The sequence below is a fragment of the Phyllostomus discolor genome, chromosome 4 (genome assembly GCF_004126475.2).
Source record: "Phyllostomus discolor isolate MPI-MPIP mPhyDis1 chromosome 4, mPhyDis1.pri.v3, whole genome shotgun sequence".
Classification (NCBI taxonomy): Eukaryota; Metazoa; Chordata; class Mammalia; order Chiroptera; family Phyllostomidae; genus Phyllostomus; species Phyllostomus discolor.
The window spans coordinates 39204824-39227657 of NC_040906.2; the positions used below are offsets into that span (position 1 = coordinate 39204824).

Genomic DNA, 22834 nt, shown 5'->3' on the forward strand with positions numbered 1-22834 from the left:
ACTCAGTACTTGAATTATATTAAAGAATTCAGAGTCTTTGATTTTAACACGCTTCTAATATACACTCCCCCATACTACTAAAATAACAAAAGCCACTATCTACTAAAAACAACTATCCACTAAAATGGGAAATAATGGAAAGAATGTCCCAAAGTTATAGTTATATGAGCAGGGATCATCTCTGCTTTGTTTCTTTACACATCCCAGGGCTCAGCACAGGATTTTGCACATATAAGGCACTTAATAAATTGTTTTGAAATGAAGACATGAACTGACTTGGAAGCGTATTTGAAGTACAGATTTTCCCATGACGTCTCCATAGCCTTGGACAAGTCCCTTGGATTTATCTGGCATTTGTTGTCTCCATCATCAGACTAAGATTCCTTAAAATGCTAATCAGTAGAAGCATCTGTGTGAAACAATTTTGGACAGTGCAGCTAGACTGAAGGAAGACCAAGGCCACCTCAGAAAATGCTGAACTGAATGGTTGGCAGAGCATGTTTATATTGTCAAGAGCAATAGAAATATCAGCTTTTTCCAACTAATTCCTAGAGGAGCTAATGTTTCACATAAAATCATCGTGCATAAAAAAAAAATCTATCAATAGCTCCTTTCTGCCTCTTAACCCAGTTCTTCATACTGCAGTCATTCTGGCTTAGTCTTTGGTAGAGATGGAATTTTTTTCCATTTACTAATTGAGGGTCATTGATCAATCCTCATAAAAGCTAAGAACCACACAAAAATTGACTTAAGATATAGTTTATTTTTTTATTTAGAGAAAGGAAAGTATACTACTCATCCATGCTTTAAATTAGAAACAGAGAACATGAAACACTATCAGATATACTTCAGTTTTATATTAGAGCCAATTAAAGGAAAGAGAGCGGGAGATAAAAAGAAAGGGAAAGGGGGTGGGGGAAGAGGAAGAGACAGAACTTGGGGATTTGCCAAGCCCTGAAAAGCAATGACTTTAGCTCATAATGATCCCTTGGAAAAGCAAAACAGAACCCTTTAGATAAAAAAATAAATAAACTTTACTGGAATTAGTCATAAATTATATTTTAATTGCTGTTTAGAATCTGAGAACATACCAAATCCTGCTTTTTCTTTCAACCCAAAAGGCTCTATCTTCTTGCACATAAAAGAGTGCATATAACATCTGACTTGTATGAGGAAAAAGTGATTCTTCTAACATCTTAATTTTGCTGACACTTATTTCAGACACTTATTCCAATTTTAAAGCCAAGTTTCATATTTACAAGTATATAGAAAATGATATCATTTCTAGTAGCTGAGAAAAGGTCCAAAATAAAATTCAGCAAAAAAACACACAAAAAACCACAAACTATTCAGTTGGCAGGCCAAAGCACTCTTAATTTAATAAAATAATCTTCAATGTTTATATTTTTGTTTTTCAGGACAAATGAGTCAAATTCTTACCTTTTCTCTTAGATAATATCTGAATACATTCAATCAATACCAGGAGCTTTTATCTCATTTGAATTAAAACAATTACAGTTTTTTTAAACTATAATTTTTTTCTGAAAGCTGTATATGATTCCCTCTTTAAATTCATTTGAAACGAAGCAAACTATTTAAAGAAATTCTGCATTGAAACATAGAGAACAAAGTCTTACTCTATAAATCACACCCTGATGTACCAGTTTTGGCAAATCAAAACTTTTACTTAAGATTTCTTTTTTCAATGCAGCGTATTGACACTGTCAAAGGTTTGATAATTGCCGACTTCAGAAAGAGTCTCCTAGTCGGTCCATGTCAATGCCTTCCCTGATCACCCTTGCTTTCTCAGCTTTTGTGGTGCATTTCATTCATTGTAAGTTTATATGCACTGTGCTGCTGGGATAGGTCTTATTCTCTTGTAGGGCTTCCTCCAGCTTAACATTGTATAGTATTTAATTAACTATGTTTTTAATGTATTATTTTATTAGATTATACTTATTAGGTCTATTTCCAAGTTTATGAATTTTAATCAATGTGCCAAAAAATCCATCATCTTCAAACTGAATGTGGTGAGAGCTGAAAGTATTTCTATTCAGCAATGCAAGTCTTGGTTGGATTTTAAATATGTTTTAAATATGTCCACTTGATTTTAAATATATCCACTGCAATTATATAATAAAGCATTGCATTTCCACATTAAAGTATAAGATTTGAATAATGGCAGAGTGAAGCAAGAAGTAATCGATATACTCTAACAAAAACCAGTTCTGCTATAATGCAATAGTTATTACTGGTTTATGGAGAAGAGGGAATGAAATCCCAGGAATGAAAATATGAAGTAAAGCTTAAATTTGGGCTTATTTTAAACAGTAATTTTGTTTTTAAAAACTATAAGTTAACATTAAAGATTACATATTTCTGTTGAAATTTTCTTCTTTATAATGTATTTTATCTGTTTTGCTTGAACAGTTGAAACATAAGTGCTACTTAAGCATAACTAAATTTTACTGAGAATAAAATGACAGATTGTTTCAAAGTAACTAATGATCCATTGTTTGGGGTAAAAACTATGCACTCATTTGAGTGGATTAAAACTTTGTAAAATGAGATACAAGACATAAGTAATATAGCATTTTTCTCCTCAAAGTCACAATATATTTTGCAATTTGGTTTTCCACTCTGATAAACAGTTTATTTTCCAACACTGTATCCACAGATATGACTATCTCTGTAAACACTGCAAACTGTACCATCTTTTTACTAACTTGGAAAAACAAAAGCTAAGAATGACTGGATATTGTGATTTTAACATTTGTTGGTGGAACATTAAGTGCTAACACAAAAGATTATATGCTTCAGAATCAAAAAGTCATTCAGTAAATTATGCTCTTTAAATTGAAGTTTCTTCATATTAGAATGGAAAACAACAATGTGGAGTTTTGCTTTGTGCTCTGTTAATGTTGTCTGTCCTTCTTGCCCCTCATAAACTTTAAGCTTTAACATTAGCTAAAAGAAAAAAAAACTTTGAATCAGGATGCCTTCTCTGGTTAGAATGATTTTTCTCCCCTATCTTCTGTTTCAGATCTGTATTCCTTATACTCTGGCCACAGTCTTCGTCTATTTCCTAATCCTATTTTAATTTATAAAAAGTGTATAACATTATCTGGAATTACTTCATGTGATTGACATGTCTACTTATCCTTCATGTCACATGAATAACATAGGATTTGGGTCTTGCTCTGTATTATTCACATCATCTAGACACAGTGCATAATATAGTATTACTTATTCATCAACACATAGTTACAAGTGACTAAATAAATATGAAAAGAAGCGAGAGAGGGAGGTGGTGATGGCTGGGGTGCAGGGGAGTGGTGGTGGGTAAATGCAGACAACTATAATTGAACAATGATAAGATAATTAAAGAATAAAAATAAAAAAAGAAAAGCTTTATTACTTTCTTAATAACTTGAACATTCAAATTCAATGGATCACTTAATAAGATTATAACCTTGAGCAAATTACCTCAATTTTATTAAAGGATAATGATACTTCAAAGGGGTTGTTAATTGAGATATAAAGTCTTATTTCTGTGCTTGGACTATTCTAAAGACTCATTTAATGGTGGCTGCTATATAAACAGAACAACCCCTGTGGCATAATAAAAACAGCATTATCTATGTAGGAATCTGACACACAAATCCAAAGTTTTCAGAATTAACTAGCTGCATTTTGCATCAACTTTACTGAGTCCCACTTTCTGAATTTTCAAAATGAATTAAAATATTAATCATTTGAGAGATTAACAAAAGATTATGTGGAGACCTTATACAGACAAATTTCCTGTCTTTATGTATGTGTTATGTATGTCTACTCTCCTAAACTACCTCATTTTCTCTGTTTTAAAAAATTATAGGTTTTCCCTAATTGAGATTTTATTATGAGTGAATCTTGGGGAAAAAATCTTCCAAATTTGGAACAGCTCTTTTATGAATTATGAATGTATCTTGTTTGAATGATTATTTGTTAAAAATGTAGAATTATGTTGTATTATACTTTGTTATCTCTTGTCTTTTAGGAGCCTAAGTTGCCAAAGGATTACTTTGCACAAAAACCTGTTCTTCTCCTTCGTTTGTAACTCTATTGTAACAATAATTCAATTCACTGCTGTGGCTAACAACCAGGCCTTAGTAGCCACAAATCCTGTAAGTAAAAGGAGGTGTGTCCTTAGGTTCAAAAGGTTAGCTAGAAAGATAGGGGAGAGGGGAGAGGTCCTGATGTAAATATTATGTATGTAATTAAGTCATTTAGTACTCATGTATATTTCAAGGTCTGTCATGCAGAGAATGTATGTAGCTATATTCAATCTAGAAAGGTATATATATATCTCAATATTCCTCATTACAATGTTTGAATATTAAAAGCAAGAATACTGTTTTGCTTCAATTATTTATATATGTTTTGCATATCTTCACCTCAATTTATGGATAGAGTCCTGTTACTGGTGGGACATAAGAGTTTATATAACAATTAATCATATTTTTAAAAAATCAACTATGTAGTTAGAAAAACAATACATGAAAATGGAAAACTGAAATTATATTTTGGGTATCTGTCTGACTTTAAAAAGTTAATAAAACCAGAGAAAAATGAATTACACATCCCCTATATAATTGTTAAACTTTATTATCATAAAGTTTTTAAAGGGTTATAGCAAGTCTTCATGTCTCAGCATTTATAATTTTTTTCCTTACAATTTCTTTGGAAGCATGAAATTTTAAGGTGGTTATCAAAAAATACACAAAAATAAGCACAGAGACTATCATAATATAAAAGTACATATTTAAAAGAAGCTAAAATTTCCCTATACAAATGTATATATTTTTATAAGCTGCATGTCTATGTAAGCTATATTTAAATTAAAATATCTTCATAAATAACAAACATATTTAATTTTTCAAAATAATATTTTCATAAAGTTCATAAATATCTATACTATAATATTATATGGATTTGTGGAAGGGTGTGTATATATGTATATATACAGTGTTTTTTCAGAGGTTAAGTTATCTAGTTACTAAAATCAGGGAAGGGAAGGAATTTTCACTCAATGGGTCAATAAACAATACTCCCATATGTGTTTTATGTGTGTTTTTAGGGTAATTTCCAAAATTCTAAAATTCCCTGCATTGTTTGCACACGTGCATCCGGATTGCTTAATTTTTTATATCTTCCACTCCAAAGTCACTGGGTGAGGAAACATGCTGGGCTATAATTAACAATATATAAAAAAACAGCCAGTGTTCCGTCATTTTAGAGTGAATTTCTCTAGAGCAAGGACATTCAGAGTTCTGTAATGAAGCTGCAGAGCAAGAGATTTTAAATTTCATATTTATATACAAGCTCATAAATTACAAACTATATATACTTAGTTTTAATATATCATGGAAAATTTATTGTCTGTATTTATCATCAATACCCAGCATAAAAATATTTTGCTGAAGCATGTTTTAAGTTGTTTTTATCTTTTTATCTAGAATTTATGGGTTAACTCTAAAAATGGAATTAGGAATTAAATAAGAAATTAAATATGAATATCTAAAAACTATATAGATAATTTGAAGCTAAAGCCTATCATTTCTCTATAATATAATGCAAGTTTACTTATAGTGTTATGTTTGACATGAGGTATGTTATTTAAAATTTAATGTCATGCAATCTGAAAATATATTTAATGAGAGAATAGGTTTTATAAATGTCCTTTAATCAGAAGGCATTATGTATAATCATGAAAACAAAGTTGAATTATAAAACTTGTGTTTAGGGTGTGGTTTTAAATTGAAGTGTATGAATATTAGCAAGTCATTATTCTTTTTAATATAGTTTTTATCTATGAAATGGTTGATTAATAATAATGCCTCAGAATTATTTTAAGGATTAATTAAAAGAGATATATTAAAATACTTTTTAACTAACTCATATACAAATTTGATTATTACTGTTCCTTGATAATGCAACATTTATTTTCTAGTGCATTTCATTTCCAGTTTTCTTTTTAGTGAAAAAATAAACATTTACTTCAAAAATAGTGATAATTGCCACTAAATATTTAGAGTACCAGATTGGATATTGGAGTGAATGGAAGTATTGGCCATGTATTTCTGGGAGAGCTTTCATTTAGGTCCCTTGTTGAGAGAGTATACTATATCTCCTACTCCTTGTGTTTCCCTTACCCTATATTCGGATCTCCCTCTTCCTATCTCTGTAAGAGTAGACAAGAGGAAATGGGCACGGAGAATGGAAAGAGGAAGTAACACTAGTACTTTTTCTTCTTTTTACCTACATGAAACCCTCAAACCCTATATTTGGATAAGATAAAGTATAGGCTCATTAGATTATTATTTAATAAGTATTTGCACTGGTAGCATGTAATATGCAAGACTTTCCAAATATTTGGCCCTTTTCATGAATTGCCTTTATAATTATTAATATATTATTCAGATTTTTTCAATAGAATGCAACAATGAAGGAGTTCATAAAGATATAATTAAAATAAATGTAAATAGACGTGTATATAGTTATCTGTGTATGAAAAATTTACACTTAAAATTACATAATAACTAAAACACATTGGGAAAAATACATCCACAAAATGTAGTAGATTTGGAATATACACATTTCCTTTTCAGTCCACCTTTAGAAATCTTTGGAGTCAATGGCTAAAACTTTAGAGGTACCATTAGATGAGAATGAAGACAGGCATTTTACAAAGCTGAATCATTTGTGTGTAAGATTTTGTGTAGAGGAAAGAAAATTCCATGCTTTTGTAAAACTGAACTAAACTAGATTTTCACTTTATATGTAAACTGATAAACAACTGAATATTGATTGCTTTCCATTTTTCTTCTTACAGGTTGGTTGCAAAGTGTTCCAATTCATGCATCTTTACTTGATGGGATGTAACTACTTTTGGATGCTCTGTGAAGGTGTTTACTTACACACACTCATTGTGGTGGCTGTGTTCGTAGAGAAGCAACACTTAATGTGGTATTATTTTCTTGGCTGGGGTAAGTCTCATTACACATATCTGCTAATTCACCTTATTAAGAAATCTTTTAGAGGATGCAGAGTTCCTTTGTAATAAAAAATAAAAACTTATTTTTAATATGTTATATTATTAATCATTTTGAATAATTTCAGGTGATTAACTTTTGCCTACTGCTATAAATTTAAATAAAATACCACTGATTCATTGTTTTCAGTAGTCACAAGTCAATTACTAATTAATTTTTTTCTATTTAATGTTTCAATGTGTATCTTTGCTAACTACATGACTAAAACAATGGAATTAGAATTATGAATTAGGATCCAGTCTCTGTACTGTTCTGAATCTCCTTTTCCCTCATGTGCAAAATGAGAGCATTGGGTTTAGCCAGCTTTGACTTTCCATTTTAAAAATGTTTGTTAAAAAAATAAAAAACATTGTCATTTATTGAAAAGTGTAAGGAAGAGTTATTGAATGAAAGCATGAAACATACCTATTTTTCCACAAAATCTCCTGACATATTGTTATTCACAAAACAAACAATGATATACACTTCTAACATTTAAATAAAACAGGAATAATGCAAAATACAAAACCCTGAAAATAAATTAAAAAAGACTAGTTTCCAGAAACATAACTGAAATTATACTTTATCTATCTACCTACCTACACACCTATCTACCTGACCTGTCAGACAATAGACATAGATACACGCATATACAATTATATATGCACACACCCAGGCTTTGGTACATTCAAGTTATGTTTATAAAACATGTATTTGAAAGATCTGATTTAGAATGTTCAAAACATGCAAAATTTCTGATACATAAAACATCTCTCCCTTCTTTCACTTTTCTTTGTATAATCAATCAGTCTCAATGTTTTTCTGCATGTGACCATCTACCAAATATGGGCAATCCCATCTTACAGAAAACACATGAATGCTGGATTTCTTCCAAGCCTTAGGGCTGAGGCAGCACATGCATAGACTTAGCCTCCGAAGTCCACTGATTCAAAATGGCTTATTTTGAAAACGCACACACACAAACCTGAAAATAAAAATAGCGAATATTTTACCACACTTACTGCTTGACTATACAGATACTATTTACTCAGTAAGCATAAGAACCAGTTATTTTTGTTTCTAGAGTATCTCTGAATTTTCACATTATGTAACATATTTCAGGAGTTCCATCTGTAGCGATCACCTATGCATTTTCTTTTTCTTTGATATTTACAGGATTTCCACTGATTCCTGCTTGTATACATGCTGTAGCCAGAAGCTTATATTACAATGACAAGTAAGATAATATCTCTTTCTGATTTCTATTGGACCTAAGGGAAACAAAAATCCTCAACAAGATTTCTCTGTTTTCCCCACTAGCTGCTGGATCAGTTCTGATACTCATCTTCTCTACATTATCCACGGCCCAATTTGTGCTGCTTTCCTGGTATGTAATTAAAATTCTCCTTTTTTCATTATCGTTTATATTTCAACTTCATTTCCTGAGTCATCTGGCCTATGGTATCCTTCAGGTTCCCAGTGAACACAGACAACATGCTCACAGTGTTCAACTGAAAAGGGTTTAATGAAAGTGTTTTACATTACATTACATTACATTACATTGCATTACATTACATTACATTATATTATGTTACATTATATTAAGGTGTTAGCAGGAAGAATAAAGGGCTAAATCTGAATGGGTGGTGCGGCACCAGGGGCCAAGAGTGGGAACTGTCACCACAACAAGGGGCCGGCAGAAGGGACAGCGCAGTTATGAGATATGAACATGTTCTGAGAGCAGTTGCCCCACAGGAGCTCTGGTCTTGGGGAGAGGAACACAGACACTGTCTAAGCCACAGCTTGATTGGAAAGAGGAGGGGAAAAAATACTCACACTCCTCTCTTGCCATGTTCTGGTTTCTTGGTTCCTCCCACTGGCCAAATGCAGCAAATGTCAGAGGGTAAGAAAGCCATGGTGGTGGCAGCTACCAGAGGAACCTCAGGGCCTCCTGGGCACAGAGCACAATGGAGAAGGGCAGAGGGTGGATCCCTGAAGTTGGGATGGCAAACAAGGAAAACCTACACAGCCATGTCAGTAACAAGAGTAATATTCCAATAAAGAAAAGACTTTAATTGGAAAAAAGAGAGTATTGTCTAAACTGTTGTTTTATTATTGTAATGATCATCACTTACTGCAAGGGCACTGCACATTTTATGTGTTGTTGCAAAGAAATAGAAATCACATTCAAAGCTTTTATTATATTGTTTCATTGGGGAAATAAATCCAAAATAATATTCTCTCTCTCATAATGCATTAAAGAACAGCATGTAATTATAGTCTGTGAGTGTAATTACAGCAGACATTTGATTATATATAAAAAGACAAAGGTGATACGTGTCCCAGCCAAAATCCAGAGTGTCCTAACCCTTGTTTTCAGATTCTTCTTTTAGACAAGTATTCTTCTATTATTTTACTATGTTTGTTAGCTGCAATATGGTTATGTGTGAACACAGGTCAAGCCATTCTCTAATGTGTCAATGTTAAGCCATCTCAAAAATGGAATCATAACTAAGGTAGTAAATTCTGGAGGCTGATTGCCTAGGTTTAAATTCTTCTTCCTCCTCTTACTTGCTGTGTGACCTTAGGCCATTAAACTAATCACTATTTGCCTCAGGTCCCTCATTTGTAAGATAGTGTAATAATAGTGACTCTTAATTTTTTAAATAAGGGATTAAATGAGTTAATACATAAAAAGTGCATAGCTTGGCATGTATAAAACATGTAGCATTTGTCAAATGTCTGTTTTTTGCCTAGCCACACAAGAAAACCAGTTCAAAAAATCAACATATGGAATTCATTATGTCTCATGGAAATTTTAGTTTGCCTTAGTGTAGAATCCAGTGAAAATTTCAGAGGCAGAAGGTTTTTTGCTTTTCTTTCTCCCTGCACATCTTAGGGACATATGTGACACACTGTGTTTAAGCTGTAGCCTGAAATGTCCTAGCTGTGTATTCTTTGTACTCAGAAGACCTAGCACTGAAACTTCATTTAACCACTGCTGATGTGGATCCCAGGCTGGTTTTATTTTTGACCTCTCAGCCACTGTTTCTCATCTGTGGTTATGGAATAATAAGAATAAATATCTCATAGGATGCTGTAAAATTAAATTCGCCCTATTAAGCAATTGACACAGTATGTAGAATGTAACACACCTCAAAAAATTCTTTTAAAAGTTTCTTGACTTCTCATTTCTACATGATAGCATGATTCTTTTCTGACAAGAGCCCCCCAAAATTGAGATACATTGTTTGGGCCACCCAGGAACTCACAGAGCAAATATAAAGAAAAATTGTACTATAAGAGATCTGACTCTTCAGAGTGTGATTCAATGCCTAAATGAGAGAGCATCAGGACAAAGTAAAAGCATCTGACAAATTAAAAATGTTAACAGCAAATAACACAATTTGGGGAAAACCTGTCTACATCAACTTTGAGAGAAAAGTGTAGATAGTGTCACTAAGATAAAATATCACATAGGAGTATAGCCCAAGTTGCACAGTAAAAAGGAAGTGAAAATCCATATTATTTGCATAAAACTTTTTTCATCTTCTTGGTCTAAAAAAAGATTGGGAGTCTATTTTTCTGCCAGGATAAATTGTTCTGTTCTTATTTAAGCTCCAGGGCCCCTCACTGGTCCCAGTCAATTCCAAGGTCTAGGGAGGGGCTCTAGCAATTGTTTATATAATCACATATTTTTATATAATTTTTATAAATAAGATTTCAATCACAATCAGTTTCTTTCCACTCAGACTTCCTCTGTCACAATTTCCTCTTGAGCAGGAGGCTATTGGAGTGGCTATGGCTACAGCATTTTCGAGATTCTAATAAGGGGAAGTTTGAGGAGATACATTTAATTTGGGTTTAGTGAGAGATATGTAGGCCACATCAGTGCATAGTTAAGTGATTGCTAGCTGTTCTAGCACAGCAATGGCTCCTGAGAATCCTCCCGCCACCACTGACCTGATTCACCTTGCCTCCCATGGTGACCTTGGGCAGTATTGTGATTGAAAACGGCCTGTGGTGCCCACTAGATATGTGAACTTTGTGAGTGGTGTAATAACACAGCTCACTTCTCTTCATTAGTTTTGCTCAAAGACAGATGAGATTCAGATGAGGTACAGTTCACCTGAAATTTAAAATTACTGCTCTAGCTTTTATTTAAACTAAATGGAAATGTTTGCAGAAAATAAAGTAGGATGACTTTCTAGTTTCTAGTTTCATACTTTACACCAGACTTGCCATTTTGGAGAAGCACTTTGCATTTAGAAATGTTTATGAGATGGGCATCTAAATTGCAGCATTTCTATAGATTTTTATAATTCATGATTTTTGTATGTGATGATTATACAGTACCTATATTCTAAATTCATAAGCAGATACGAGAGAATTATTATCTCTTGTGGCATAGAAAATTATTTTTCTATGGTATGGTAGTGATTTCTATTTTGTCAAAACTTTTAAAAGAGCAATGAATGCTTAGGAAGAGAACTAGTGGTGTGGCTGGAATAGCAGCTGAGGTGTTGATTTGTCAGGTTGTTCTTACAGCTGTTGAAATGGCTTATTCTGCTCTCATCTCCAGCAGAGACATTCTTGTGTCTGTAACCATGCTACTTTTCGTGGATGTGTTTCCATCAGGATTATAATGAGCTATATTTTTTGAGGCATATGTTCCACGGAATTCTCTAAGAATAGTAGTAGGATATTTTTACGCCCAGTTGTTTTCATAGCCCATGCCTTAAATCAGCAAACGTCTGTTACTTGTACATTGTTTTCTCCACTAAATAAGGTGTTGCCCTTGTTTTCCAATTTATTAAAGTATGTGGATATACATTATATATCGGCATATAATTTAAATGTTTTGGATTATTAGAACAAGCACAGACACAAGTCTGGGTGAGAGAACAGGAAAAGGCAATGGCATAATAGTGCAGGAAGGGGCTGTTCTAGAGTTAATGTCCGTAATCATCAGGAATGGGCACAGAGAAAATAGACAAAAGTAAACAATGCTGGTTTGGCTCAATATAGGAAAGGCAGAATGTAATATTCATGGGAGGGATGGATATTCCAGCAAAACTCTGTCATTTTCTGAGTAACTTAGTTGCCCACACTATATTTTTGAAGTTTTATGTCTCCCTTACAAAGATAATTTTTTCTCTTGGGGAAAGTCATTAACACACAGTCAATATGTAATTATAGAAAGTAATTAACATAATGTAGGCCCTGCAGGGTACCAAATTTTTATCTCTAGAATGAGGAAGGTTGAATATCAACTAGTTCTAGTGTGTGATTCAGCCTACCTTATAGATAAAGAGTATTATGGCAATATCTTGGAGGAGTTTTGAAGATGTTACAAAAAACACACACAGGGAAAGAATAAACCAAAAATATGAAAATGATTATTATGGTATAACATATATTAGGAAAGTACCATATATTATTATGGTATAACATATATTATGGACTGATACAGAGCAAACACTTAAAAATTAAAATTTGTTAAAAACGAATCTTTCCTTTGTTCGAGCTGAGAATATTTAAAAGTTTTATTTTTGAACCTGAGCTAAATTCAAAAAAATTGCATAAGAAAATGAGCTAAGGAAAAGACTTAGATATCCCCCAACCAAATGTATTTCACAATAATTCTACCATAATTTTACTTTTCTAAAAGCTAAGTCCATTAGAATCAGTGTACTTGTTAAATTAATAAATCACAATCCCAGAAGTATACAATTATATCACATTCTTATAAATTGAACATATTCTAAAGTTTATAAAATCAAATAGCCTTCACTAATGCTTCTTTAATTTTAATATTAATATGAAATACTTTTCTTATGCCATTTTATTTTCTTCTAGGTGAATCTTTTTTTTCTATTAAATATTGTACGTGTTCTCATCACTAAGTTAAAAGTTACTCACCAAGCGGAATCCAATCTGTACATGAAAGCTGTGAGAGCTACTCTGATCCTGGTGCCATTGCTGGGCATTGAATTTGTGCTGTTTCCATGGCGACCTGAAGGCAGAGTTGCAGAGGAGGTATATGACTACATCATGCACATTCTTGTGCACTATCAGGTATGGTGATAGTCTTCTTATATCCAGAAGGCAGTGAGAAATTTGGTATTAAAATTCCACATAGTTTTACTTTTGACTGTATATGCTGTGAACTGGTTACAAATAATGTACTGTATCTTTTCTGATTTGGAATCACATTATTCTCTCTCTTTTTTTTTAAACAGGGTCTTTTGGTCTCTACAATTTTCTGCTTCTTTAATGGAGAGGTATGGTGACTGTTGTTATTCCTTCTGTTATTTTATATTAACAATATGTTTTTTTTTCTTTAAAAAAATGAGAACTATGAATTCTCTAGGAGCAACTATTTCAAATTTTGTTTGTATTGGGAAATAGAATCTCTTTTCATAGATGCAACTCTCCTTTCCAAAAGTTTGGGGTATTTTGGAGTTCAAGACTAGGACAAATTCAGTCCCACTTTAAAATATTTCATCAGTGACTTTTATCTATCTAGTCTTTTGACCTACTTTTTAAACTGTTAAGTCTTAACTTTGACCTGTGTGCACTCCTAGGAAATCCTTAACCTCATACAACATGCATGTCCTCTAATAGAAAAATGAATTGGCCCATTTTTATTTTCCTATTCTCTGTTTCTTTTTAATTCTTCTTGGTTGGCCCATGATCTGGTCTTTGGCAATAGATACAAAGGACTTTTAAAAATTAAACTCTCTGTTTTATTAGAAAGACATGCAGTAGGTTAGAAAATTTAAGAGAATTAGCATGCCCTAATTTGTAACATGGGAAATAGTCTTGGATATTTCGAAATTTTTCAGCAAGTATTTCCTAACTGAAAGTTTTTAGGGATTTTAAAAACTGGCAGTACTGTATTTCTTAGGCATATGAACAGTTATAGCTCAGTAATTTGAACTATATTGATTTAGTTCTGTATGTTTTTAATCCACTTGAAAAATTTTCAACTGTTGGAGGATTTTGGCAAATTTCAACAAGGTTTAGAAATCCAGTCAACAACTGAGTGAGGCTGGTAAACTGCAAAGCTTATCACAAAGCTTTGGATGGAAAACACATATAAAGTTAGCGCAACTTTATAAGAACCATTTCTTTAAAACAAGTCAATAATGGAAATCATGTACATATGAAAAACTATTAAATATTGCTTTCCTCTGCTTAAGTAATGTTTTACTTATTTCTCTTAACATGTAATAAAACTTCATTTAATTTTTACATTTAAATTAAAGTATATTTAATTTTAATATAGTTATTTATTTATCTTAAAATATTTTATTTACTTATTTTTAGAGAGGGAGAAAGAAAGGGAGAGAAACATCAATGTGTGGTTGCCTTTCACACACCCCATACTGGGGACCTGGCCTGCAACCCAAATATATGCCCTGACTGGGAATCGAACTGGTGACCCCTTGGTTTGCAGGCCAGCTATCAATCCACTGAGCCACACCAGCCAAGGCTATATATTTATTTACTGATAATGTGGTGTAGGACTGTCAGACAGCAGACTATGTTTGGTATCTTTAAGTGGTACTTCCATGATTCTTCTGCTCTCTGGAGGACCAGAATGACTGTTTCCTAAAGCCAATGAGAAGTATAGACAGAAATGCAATTAAGAAAAATAAACAAATCACTTTTGATAAAAATTATAACAGAAATTATGTACCTCTATAAAATTATTATTGAATAAACTGCATTAGATAATTCTACTTGCTGCCTGTATAGGATTTTACAGTTAAGCCGAGATGATAGAGATGTGGACAACACATATAGAACTTCTGTGAAATATGAAAGATATACCTTTGCATCAGCAGAAACACATTTGATTTTTATAAAGGGTAAATTATAAAGGTACAAAATTTAATCACTAAGAAAATACTTTGCAATAGGAGGAAGTGTCTCTCCTCCTATGCGAAGTGTCGGATAAAAGTACTGCTGCAGCAATGCATTTAAGCCCCACGGATTTCGCTATGTTCCCGTATGTGATATATCCTGGGCAATAAATACTCTGAACCTCCAGGCGTTTCAGTGTCTACTTGCATGGATATCATATAAAAGCAAATTCCTCACGCAAGTCTCATGAGGATTCAAATAAGCTGGGAATATATAAAGTATTTAGCACCATGTTCCACCCTCAGAAGATACTCAATACATTATAGATTCCTTGTAAGATTTGCTGAGTCATTCGTTTTCAAAAATACATGAACAAATGGTAATATTAATTGGGTTCATATCTCAAATTGGCCCTTTAATTTAGAAAAAAGTGCCCAGGGAATATCTAAACTACTGCCTAATACTCTTGCTGCACTCTGGAAGCAAAAGAGACGCAACCTTGATCTTCTGCCATGTCCTAAAGTCGAGAAAATTTTGGCAGTGGAAAATTATAATAATACAAAATCTTGGAGCCAAGTTGTTGACAAATCTTTCAGTTCTTCACTTCTCCAATATCTTCTCTTTGTCTCTTAAGATATAATTCCTTTTATGTATGATTCATTCTCATCTTGAGAAATACTATAACCCCGCCTTTATCGTCTCTTAGTTTTTCCCGTTCTCATGACATGAAAACACAGCTGCCAAATTCATTTTGTGTGATTCCAAGTATGTCATGTACTTCTTAAAACCATTTGCTAAGGCTTAGTTTCCTCTCGCTTTCCACATTAGGTCAGATAGCTTGTTTTAGTTTAGTATCTGTGTTTTTGTTTTATTCTCACATTTTACTTATTTTATTTTTAGGCAAAATATTTCTATTTGTAATTCTCGCTGGTTAAGTAACTGTGCCTTGACGAGTGTTCAGGCCACATTCATCTCATCTCTAGTCCACCCAGACAAAAACTGCACTGTCTGCATAAACTAGGGACTCTAGTCATGAAAAGTGCCCTTCCCAGTCTAATGAGGACATTTAACAACATGTGAGAATAGATATGGTCATAAAGTCAATAAAATTTTGTTGAGAATAAGAGTTCATATTCCATAATGAGAACTAGGTAGAATTTTTATAGTGAATCCCTATTAAATATCTTTTAATTGATTGAGGTTAGAAGTATACAGTTGGTTCCCTATCAAGTGCTAAGGGGTATAGAAAGTTGTAGTGTTATATTCTAAATAGTTGGCATTGTTATTTATATTAACACTCATGTAAAATAGTGAAAAACAGTTTAAGATCTTCAATAACACCTGGCTATCTACCTTCCATTCAAATGGCAACTTTCCTTATCTTCCACTATTATATTTTTCTCATTAAAAAGACATTAAATGTGGCCACTTTAATTCTGTTGAACAGGTGTGATATTATATTAAAGGAAGCAAATGAAAACATTACATCATTACAGAGAATGACATACACAAGCTGATGTCTACAAGGCCTGTAGGTTTTAATTAGGCTCATTTTTAACCTCAGTCAGTCAGTCCCCACCCTTCAGGAAACTGGATTTCCATGGCTTGTTGTTGCTGTTGCGGCTGTTGCTGCTTGATGATTTAAGTGCAAGGAAGAAACAGGGTGATGATCTTAATCAAAGCAGCTCAAGAGCAAACATTTTTCAAAAGCCATTTTGGCTTTTAGAGTTTAAACTTTCCTTTTTAAGACTGTAAGTACTACATTCACAGCTATTACTTCTTGTCAGCCTCTTCATAACATTTATGTAGAATATTTTGTACACGGGTACATTCTACTTCCTTTCAACCACAGTACATATATAGTAGTATACATTTTCAGTCAGTCCATGATTTAGTAACAAAGTGTAAGGAAATGGATTAGCGTAAAAATCTGGGTCAAAAACAATTCCCTTTAGAAATATCTAGATAATTGGCTAAAAAGTCATTTTTGTTTTAAATCTCTGAATATTTACTTAAAAGTCACACTCTAAAGCCATTGAAATTGTCATTTGCTTATGTTCTTGAAGATATTACATATGCAAATATTATTTTTTAAATTACCTTAATTTAAATACGTTATTTGAAGAATTTAGAAATATATTATTAAACCATAAGGGAAACAAAGTATAATTGTTTGCATGATATTTATATTTATGATCTTATAAGTGATTTTATTTAATAAAATTATATGACTGTAAAATTATTTTTTCAAGTATATGTAGCAAAAATAAAGAAATAACCTTGAAAGTCATGAAGCTCTGAATTTAATCACAATGTAACCTTTAAAACCAATGTATTGTATTTCTCATTACATAATTTGTGAATTACAGAATAGAGAAAAGCTACTTGGAAATAACTCATTTTAAGTTCTGACTAAAGAAACTTGTTAATTCTATATTTGTTTCTTCTGTTTTTCTACATGTCCAAACATGAAATGAGATTTTAAGTGACAGGGTTTAGGTGACTCTAGCAGGACTTTGAAGATCCCCACAGAGTTGCTCACAACTCAGGAATACCAATTGGCTAGAGATTGTGATTAGGAGAATAAAGTTTTTTTGATCTATTAAACAAGAAAATGAAAAGATGTAAATTAGCCAGCCCTATTTTAAATTTAATATTGACTTATACACATAAATAGACTGAGTAAAAATTGAGGAATTTTATATAATTAGTAAAAAACAATTTTTTAAAAGATTTTATTTATTTATTTTTAGAGAGGGAAAGGAGGGAGGGAGGGAGGGAGAGGGAGGGGGAGATAGAGAGAGAGAGAGAGAGAGATCAATGTGTGGTTGCTGGGGGTTATGGCCTGCAACCCAGGAATGTACCCTGGCTGGGAATCGAACCTGGGACACTTTGGTTCCCAGCCAGTGCTCAATCCACTGAGCTACACCAGCCAGGGCAAAAAAAAAAAAAACAATTCTTGCATTAGCATGTTTATAGTACATAAATTTCTGGAGATTTGCCTTTAGATGCTCAGATTCTCCTTGTGGAAGTAATGAAAAGATCAAAGAGCAGTCAAGAGCTTGAGGAAGACAATTTAAAGCAATACATGCTTTGGAAAGACAAAGATCAGGCCAAGGGAATGTGGCTTATAGACTTTTAACCTAGAAATAGATGGCCACCACACCAGTCTCGTTACTGATCAGACACCTGGAAATGCCCAGCTTTTCCAGTTGGAGATGGATTTGTATATTCTCATTTACCCTCACTGACTCAGTGTAAAGAAGATTAGTGTAGTGTCTTATGTTCAATTAAAACCAAACTCAAGCCCTGGCTGACATAGCTCAGTGGATTGAGTGCGGGCTGCGAACCCAAGTGTCGCAGGTTCAATTCCTAGTCAGGGTGCATGCCTGGGTTGCAGGCCATGACCTCCAGCAACCGCACATTGATTTTTCTTTCTCTCTTTTTCTCCCTCCTTTCCCTCTCTAAAAATAAATAAATAAAATCTTAAAAAATGGTATACAATGTAAAAACAATTAAAAAAAACAAACTCAACTTATGACCCTTATCATTTTTCTCAGTACTCATTTTATTTGTAATTATCTGTTCAATACTTTGTTCCATCTGGTTAGTAAGCTCCCTAAGGACAAAAGCCCTGCTCTGTTTTTTCCACCAGAATGTAATACAATACCTGGCATAAGATAATGATTCAATAGAAGTTTGTTACTGCTGCTGCTGCTGATGACATTAGTTTCTACTGCCTATACCTCTACTTTTTCTTTTATCTCTTGTCTCTGTTCTTTTATACTCTCACTTACCTTCTCATTCTACTTATAAAGATATTGATATAAAATTCAATGTTGCACACAAATGTTTATAAGTGGGTTTGGATTAATTATTTGTTTTACAATAATACATTTATAATCAACATTAAAGTTTCAAAAATAAGGTATAGAAAGAAAAATATTAATGGAAACTAAAAGTACAGAGTAATTGCAATAAAAAGATGACTCATTCCATTTAATTTTTAAATTAAGTTTAAAATGTAATATTGTTCACTAAGTAATATTAATATCTTTTTAAAAGATTTTTTACAATACATAACTTATTTTACTGTACAATGTCTTTATTTTAAATAATGTATTGCTCTTGTCCTTTTTTCTTTTCTTTTTTTTTTTTTTGGATTGATAGGTTCAAGCAGTTCTGAGAAGAAACTGGAATCAATATAAAGTTCAATTTGGAAAGAGCTTTTCCCACTCCGATGCTCTTCGTAGCGCATCTTACACGGTGTCCACGATCAGCGAGGGCACCGGCTACAGCCATGACTTTCCCAGTGAGCACTCAAATGGAAAAAGCATCCATGATATTGAAAATATTGTCTTAAAAGCCGAGAAGTTAAACGATTATATTTTACAATAGAGGCAGTATTGTATAACTATTATGTGCCACTCCTAACTCAAGGGCTTAGATTCATGAATTCAGTGTTAAATGAACTTCTTAATTGCCACAAAGAAACACTCACATGAACTCAGTAGTTTGTTGGTCAATGTTTCACAACTAGCTCTGTGGGGGGAAAAACCCTTATTTGTAATGCTTGCCACTTTCTATGGTGTAAATAGTCCTACCATGGCTGATTTCAAGCTACCAACTTGACATCACTGAATGTGGAAATAGGAAAAGATTACCATAATCAATTCTTTTGGCTGAATAAGCCATTCTGAGACACTACTGCAAGCATTCATGTGTAAATTAGACTGAAAATTTCATATGCATATTGGGCATGAATCGACACTTTCTGCCTAGAAACCTAGCAAAGACCTATAGACTTGGAGGGAAAATAGCTTTTCATTTGTTTATTTAAAAACTTTATCTTATATTCATTGGTGAAGTTGAGTTTTTTGCTCAGTGTATTCTAAACCTTTTTGTATTTATCCTTTCAAGTGGAGCAGATAAAGAAGTTAATTATTCCTCTCAACTTACCCTCTCCTTCACAAGAAAGGCAACTGAGTAGAATTCCGATTGGGTACTCATTTGCTGATACATCACAGTTATACCCTGTGCCATATCCATTTGTGAGACTTAATAAGTAGTACATGGAACATGCAATCCTACTTTGGTATAGTTAGGAAAACATCTTGGTCAATGCTACAAAAACCCTTATCAGTTACTTTCCTACCTTGCTGCTTTCCTGTCTCACTACATAACTGGCAGGGAATCGGTTTCCCTGTATCTGTAAATAAACACTTTGCCCCTTCCATTTCTACTGTGTAGACAAATTAGCAAGTTTTACATGAAGCATATTAATTGATATAGGGTTTCTTATTACCTTGGAAGTTTGTAAAAAAATTTTTGTGAAAGACGAGCTTGTAAATACTGTGTTATTCTGTTTTATAGCCTCAAATTAAATACATGCAATCTAGGAAAGATTTTAAAACAAATACATAATGTAACAATGTATGCATCTTAATATCTGATACTGTGTCTGGGCTGATTTTATAATAAAATAGGGTCTGGAATTTTATATTTGGTAAATATTTTAAAGACAACCAGGTGCCAGCATCAGAAGTTTGAGAACTAACAGAGATATCTAAGATAAGATATAAAGTATTTATTAAAAACAAACTCAAGACCATTGTTTTATTCAACTTGGTGTTTCATACTTTAATAGGTATGTTTGACATATTTTTCTTTTTATTTTGATGATGAACTTGCATTCTAATCCAGAAAATGTAAGCAACTCCTACTGTAAAAAATGCCAATTCACTAATCTTACAGTTCTTGCCCTATTAAAAATATTAACTTTCTGACTTATAGCATATGAAGTTTTATAGTTTTTGAAGTGTTCGAGGCTATTTTAAAAGCTTTAGGAATGCAATATATATCAAATACAGTATTTTAATATTATAATAGAGCTACAACATATGATGATACAAGTCAGTGAAAGATTTGAATACAGTCTGGAAGAATAATTGTTGTCAGATGTTTATGAAATAATTAAATTAAGATGGAATAAACACTTGCCAATGAATTAAAGTGATATTTAAATTGGATTCGATTTCCCTGATGTTATTTTCCACTGAAATATCTGAAAAACAAAATGCCTTCAATTAGTAAAAGCTCATTTGGAGACGAGGCATCACTATGTATATGTGTTTTTATAGTGTGTTAATTGCTTATAATGCATTAAAATGATTTTAACCATTTAAAAGTCTTTCATAATTTTTGCTCACAGAAATATAAATGAAGAGAAAGGGGAACCATGGGGGGAGGTAACAGCCAAATTTAGAAAGTAATGGAGGAAATTTGTTAAACCACTATTTTGAAAACTGTAAAATGATCATCACACACCTGTCAAAATGGCTTTCATTGGCAAATCAACAAACAGCAAGTGCTGGTGAGGGTGTGGAGAAAGGGGAACTCTTCTGCAGAGTGGATAGGAATTCATATTGGTGTAGCCACTGTGGAAATCAGTATGGAGATACCTCAAAAAAAATGGATCAACCTTTTGACCCATTCAGCCCACTTCTGGGAATATATCTGAAAGAACTCAAATCACTCTCAAATTAGAAAGAACATAAGCACCCCTATGTTCATTGCAGCATTATTTACAGTCACCAAGATATAGAAGCAGCCCAAGTGTCCATCAGTAAGTAGATGAGTAGATAAAACAATGGAATAATACTCGGCTGTGAAAAAGAAGAAAGTTTTACCTTTTGTGACAGCATGGATAGACCTGGAGAACATTATGCTAAGTAAAATAAGTCAGTCAGAGAAAGGCAAATACCATATGATTTCACTCATATGTGGAATCTAATGAACAAACCAAACTAACAAGCCAAATAGAGACAGACTGATAGATGGAGAGCAGGATGACAGCTAAGCAGAAGGGGAAGTTAAGGGATGGAGGGACTGAGCAAAAAAGAAAAATGATCCATGGACATGGACAACGGTGTGTTGATTGCTGGGAGTGGGGGACGGAGGTATAAGGAGACTAAATGGTAATGGAGAAAAGTACACTAAAAAAACCAAAAAATAAAACTTCCTAAAATGAATGGTATTTTTCTCTTCAGACATTTGTATTATGATAATGTTTGATTGCAAAATGCAACACACCCATCTTGGTGACAGTTTTATTTCCTCTATTCTCCTTGCTTTACTCATGGACTTACTTGTAGTTATTGGTGATATATATATAAATACTTTTAAACCTTAGGGTTTAAATAAATTTAACCTCCCACATTCAGAATAAGAGAAGCATATTCCTGTGAGATCTACTAGTAGTTTACATTAATAATTTGAAACATCAGAATAAATGACACCCATTGTGTAATCACTTATCAGCTCTGAAGATATGTCACTTGGTGAAATATCAAGTATGATATATGCTACTAAATGGCATTGAATTCACAATATCAAGCTAATGTTACCTTAAAATAGAGATCAGATTATTGTAGCAGTGATTGTCAAGTGGTTAAGATGTTGGACTTGAAAATAGAGATCAGAATATTAGATATGCAATATTCCTAGATTTCCTAGATTCAAAAATTTCCTAGATTTATATCAACAAGTGTATTGAGCATCTACTTAAACAGCACACTACTGGGAACATTGCCATGTAAATGGAGTTCCTCCATACAGATTTTTACAATTTAAATGATATTTTAAAATCTAATATGTTTCACCTTACTTTCAAACAGATGTTTCTACAGTAAATACTTTGCATTGCATAGTCTTTGTTTACAATTATGAATGGTACAATTGAAGCTATACAAATAATTTTACAACATAGCTCAAGAGTAGTATAGAATTTACAGTTTTGAATTAAATATGGTATTATTGCTCCCAAGTACAAAATAAAGTTTTCTATGTTCCAATTGGAGACTACATCAAAAAGTCCCAGGCTTTGACCC

General features: G+C 32.8%; 1 protein-coding gene across 7 annotated transcripts in view; it reads left to right on the forward strand.

Moving 5' to 3' along the window:
• Positions 1-21132, forward strand: part of CALCRL (calcitonin receptor like receptor) — a 90044-nt gene extending 68912 nt beyond the window's left edge. For all 7 annotated transcript variants that reach the window (XM_036023201.1, XM_036023200.1, XM_036023202.1 and 4 more), the window contains 7 exons: positions 4040-4166; positions 6875-7028; positions 8250-8310; positions 8394-8460; positions 12933-13151; positions 13316-13357; positions 19116-21132. In XM_036023201.1, the coding sequence (XP_035879094.1) occupies positions 4040-4166; positions 6875-7028; positions 8250-8310; positions 8394-8460; positions 12933-13151; positions 13316-13357; positions 19116-19343 (898 nt within the window). In that variant the 3' untranslated portion in view covers positions 19344-21132. The remainder of the gene's footprint in view (positions 1-4039; positions 4167-6874; positions 7029-8249; positions 8311-8393; positions 8461-12932; positions 13152-13315; positions 13358-19115) is intronic.
• The last annotated feature ends 1702 nt before the right edge of the window (positions 21133-22834 follow it).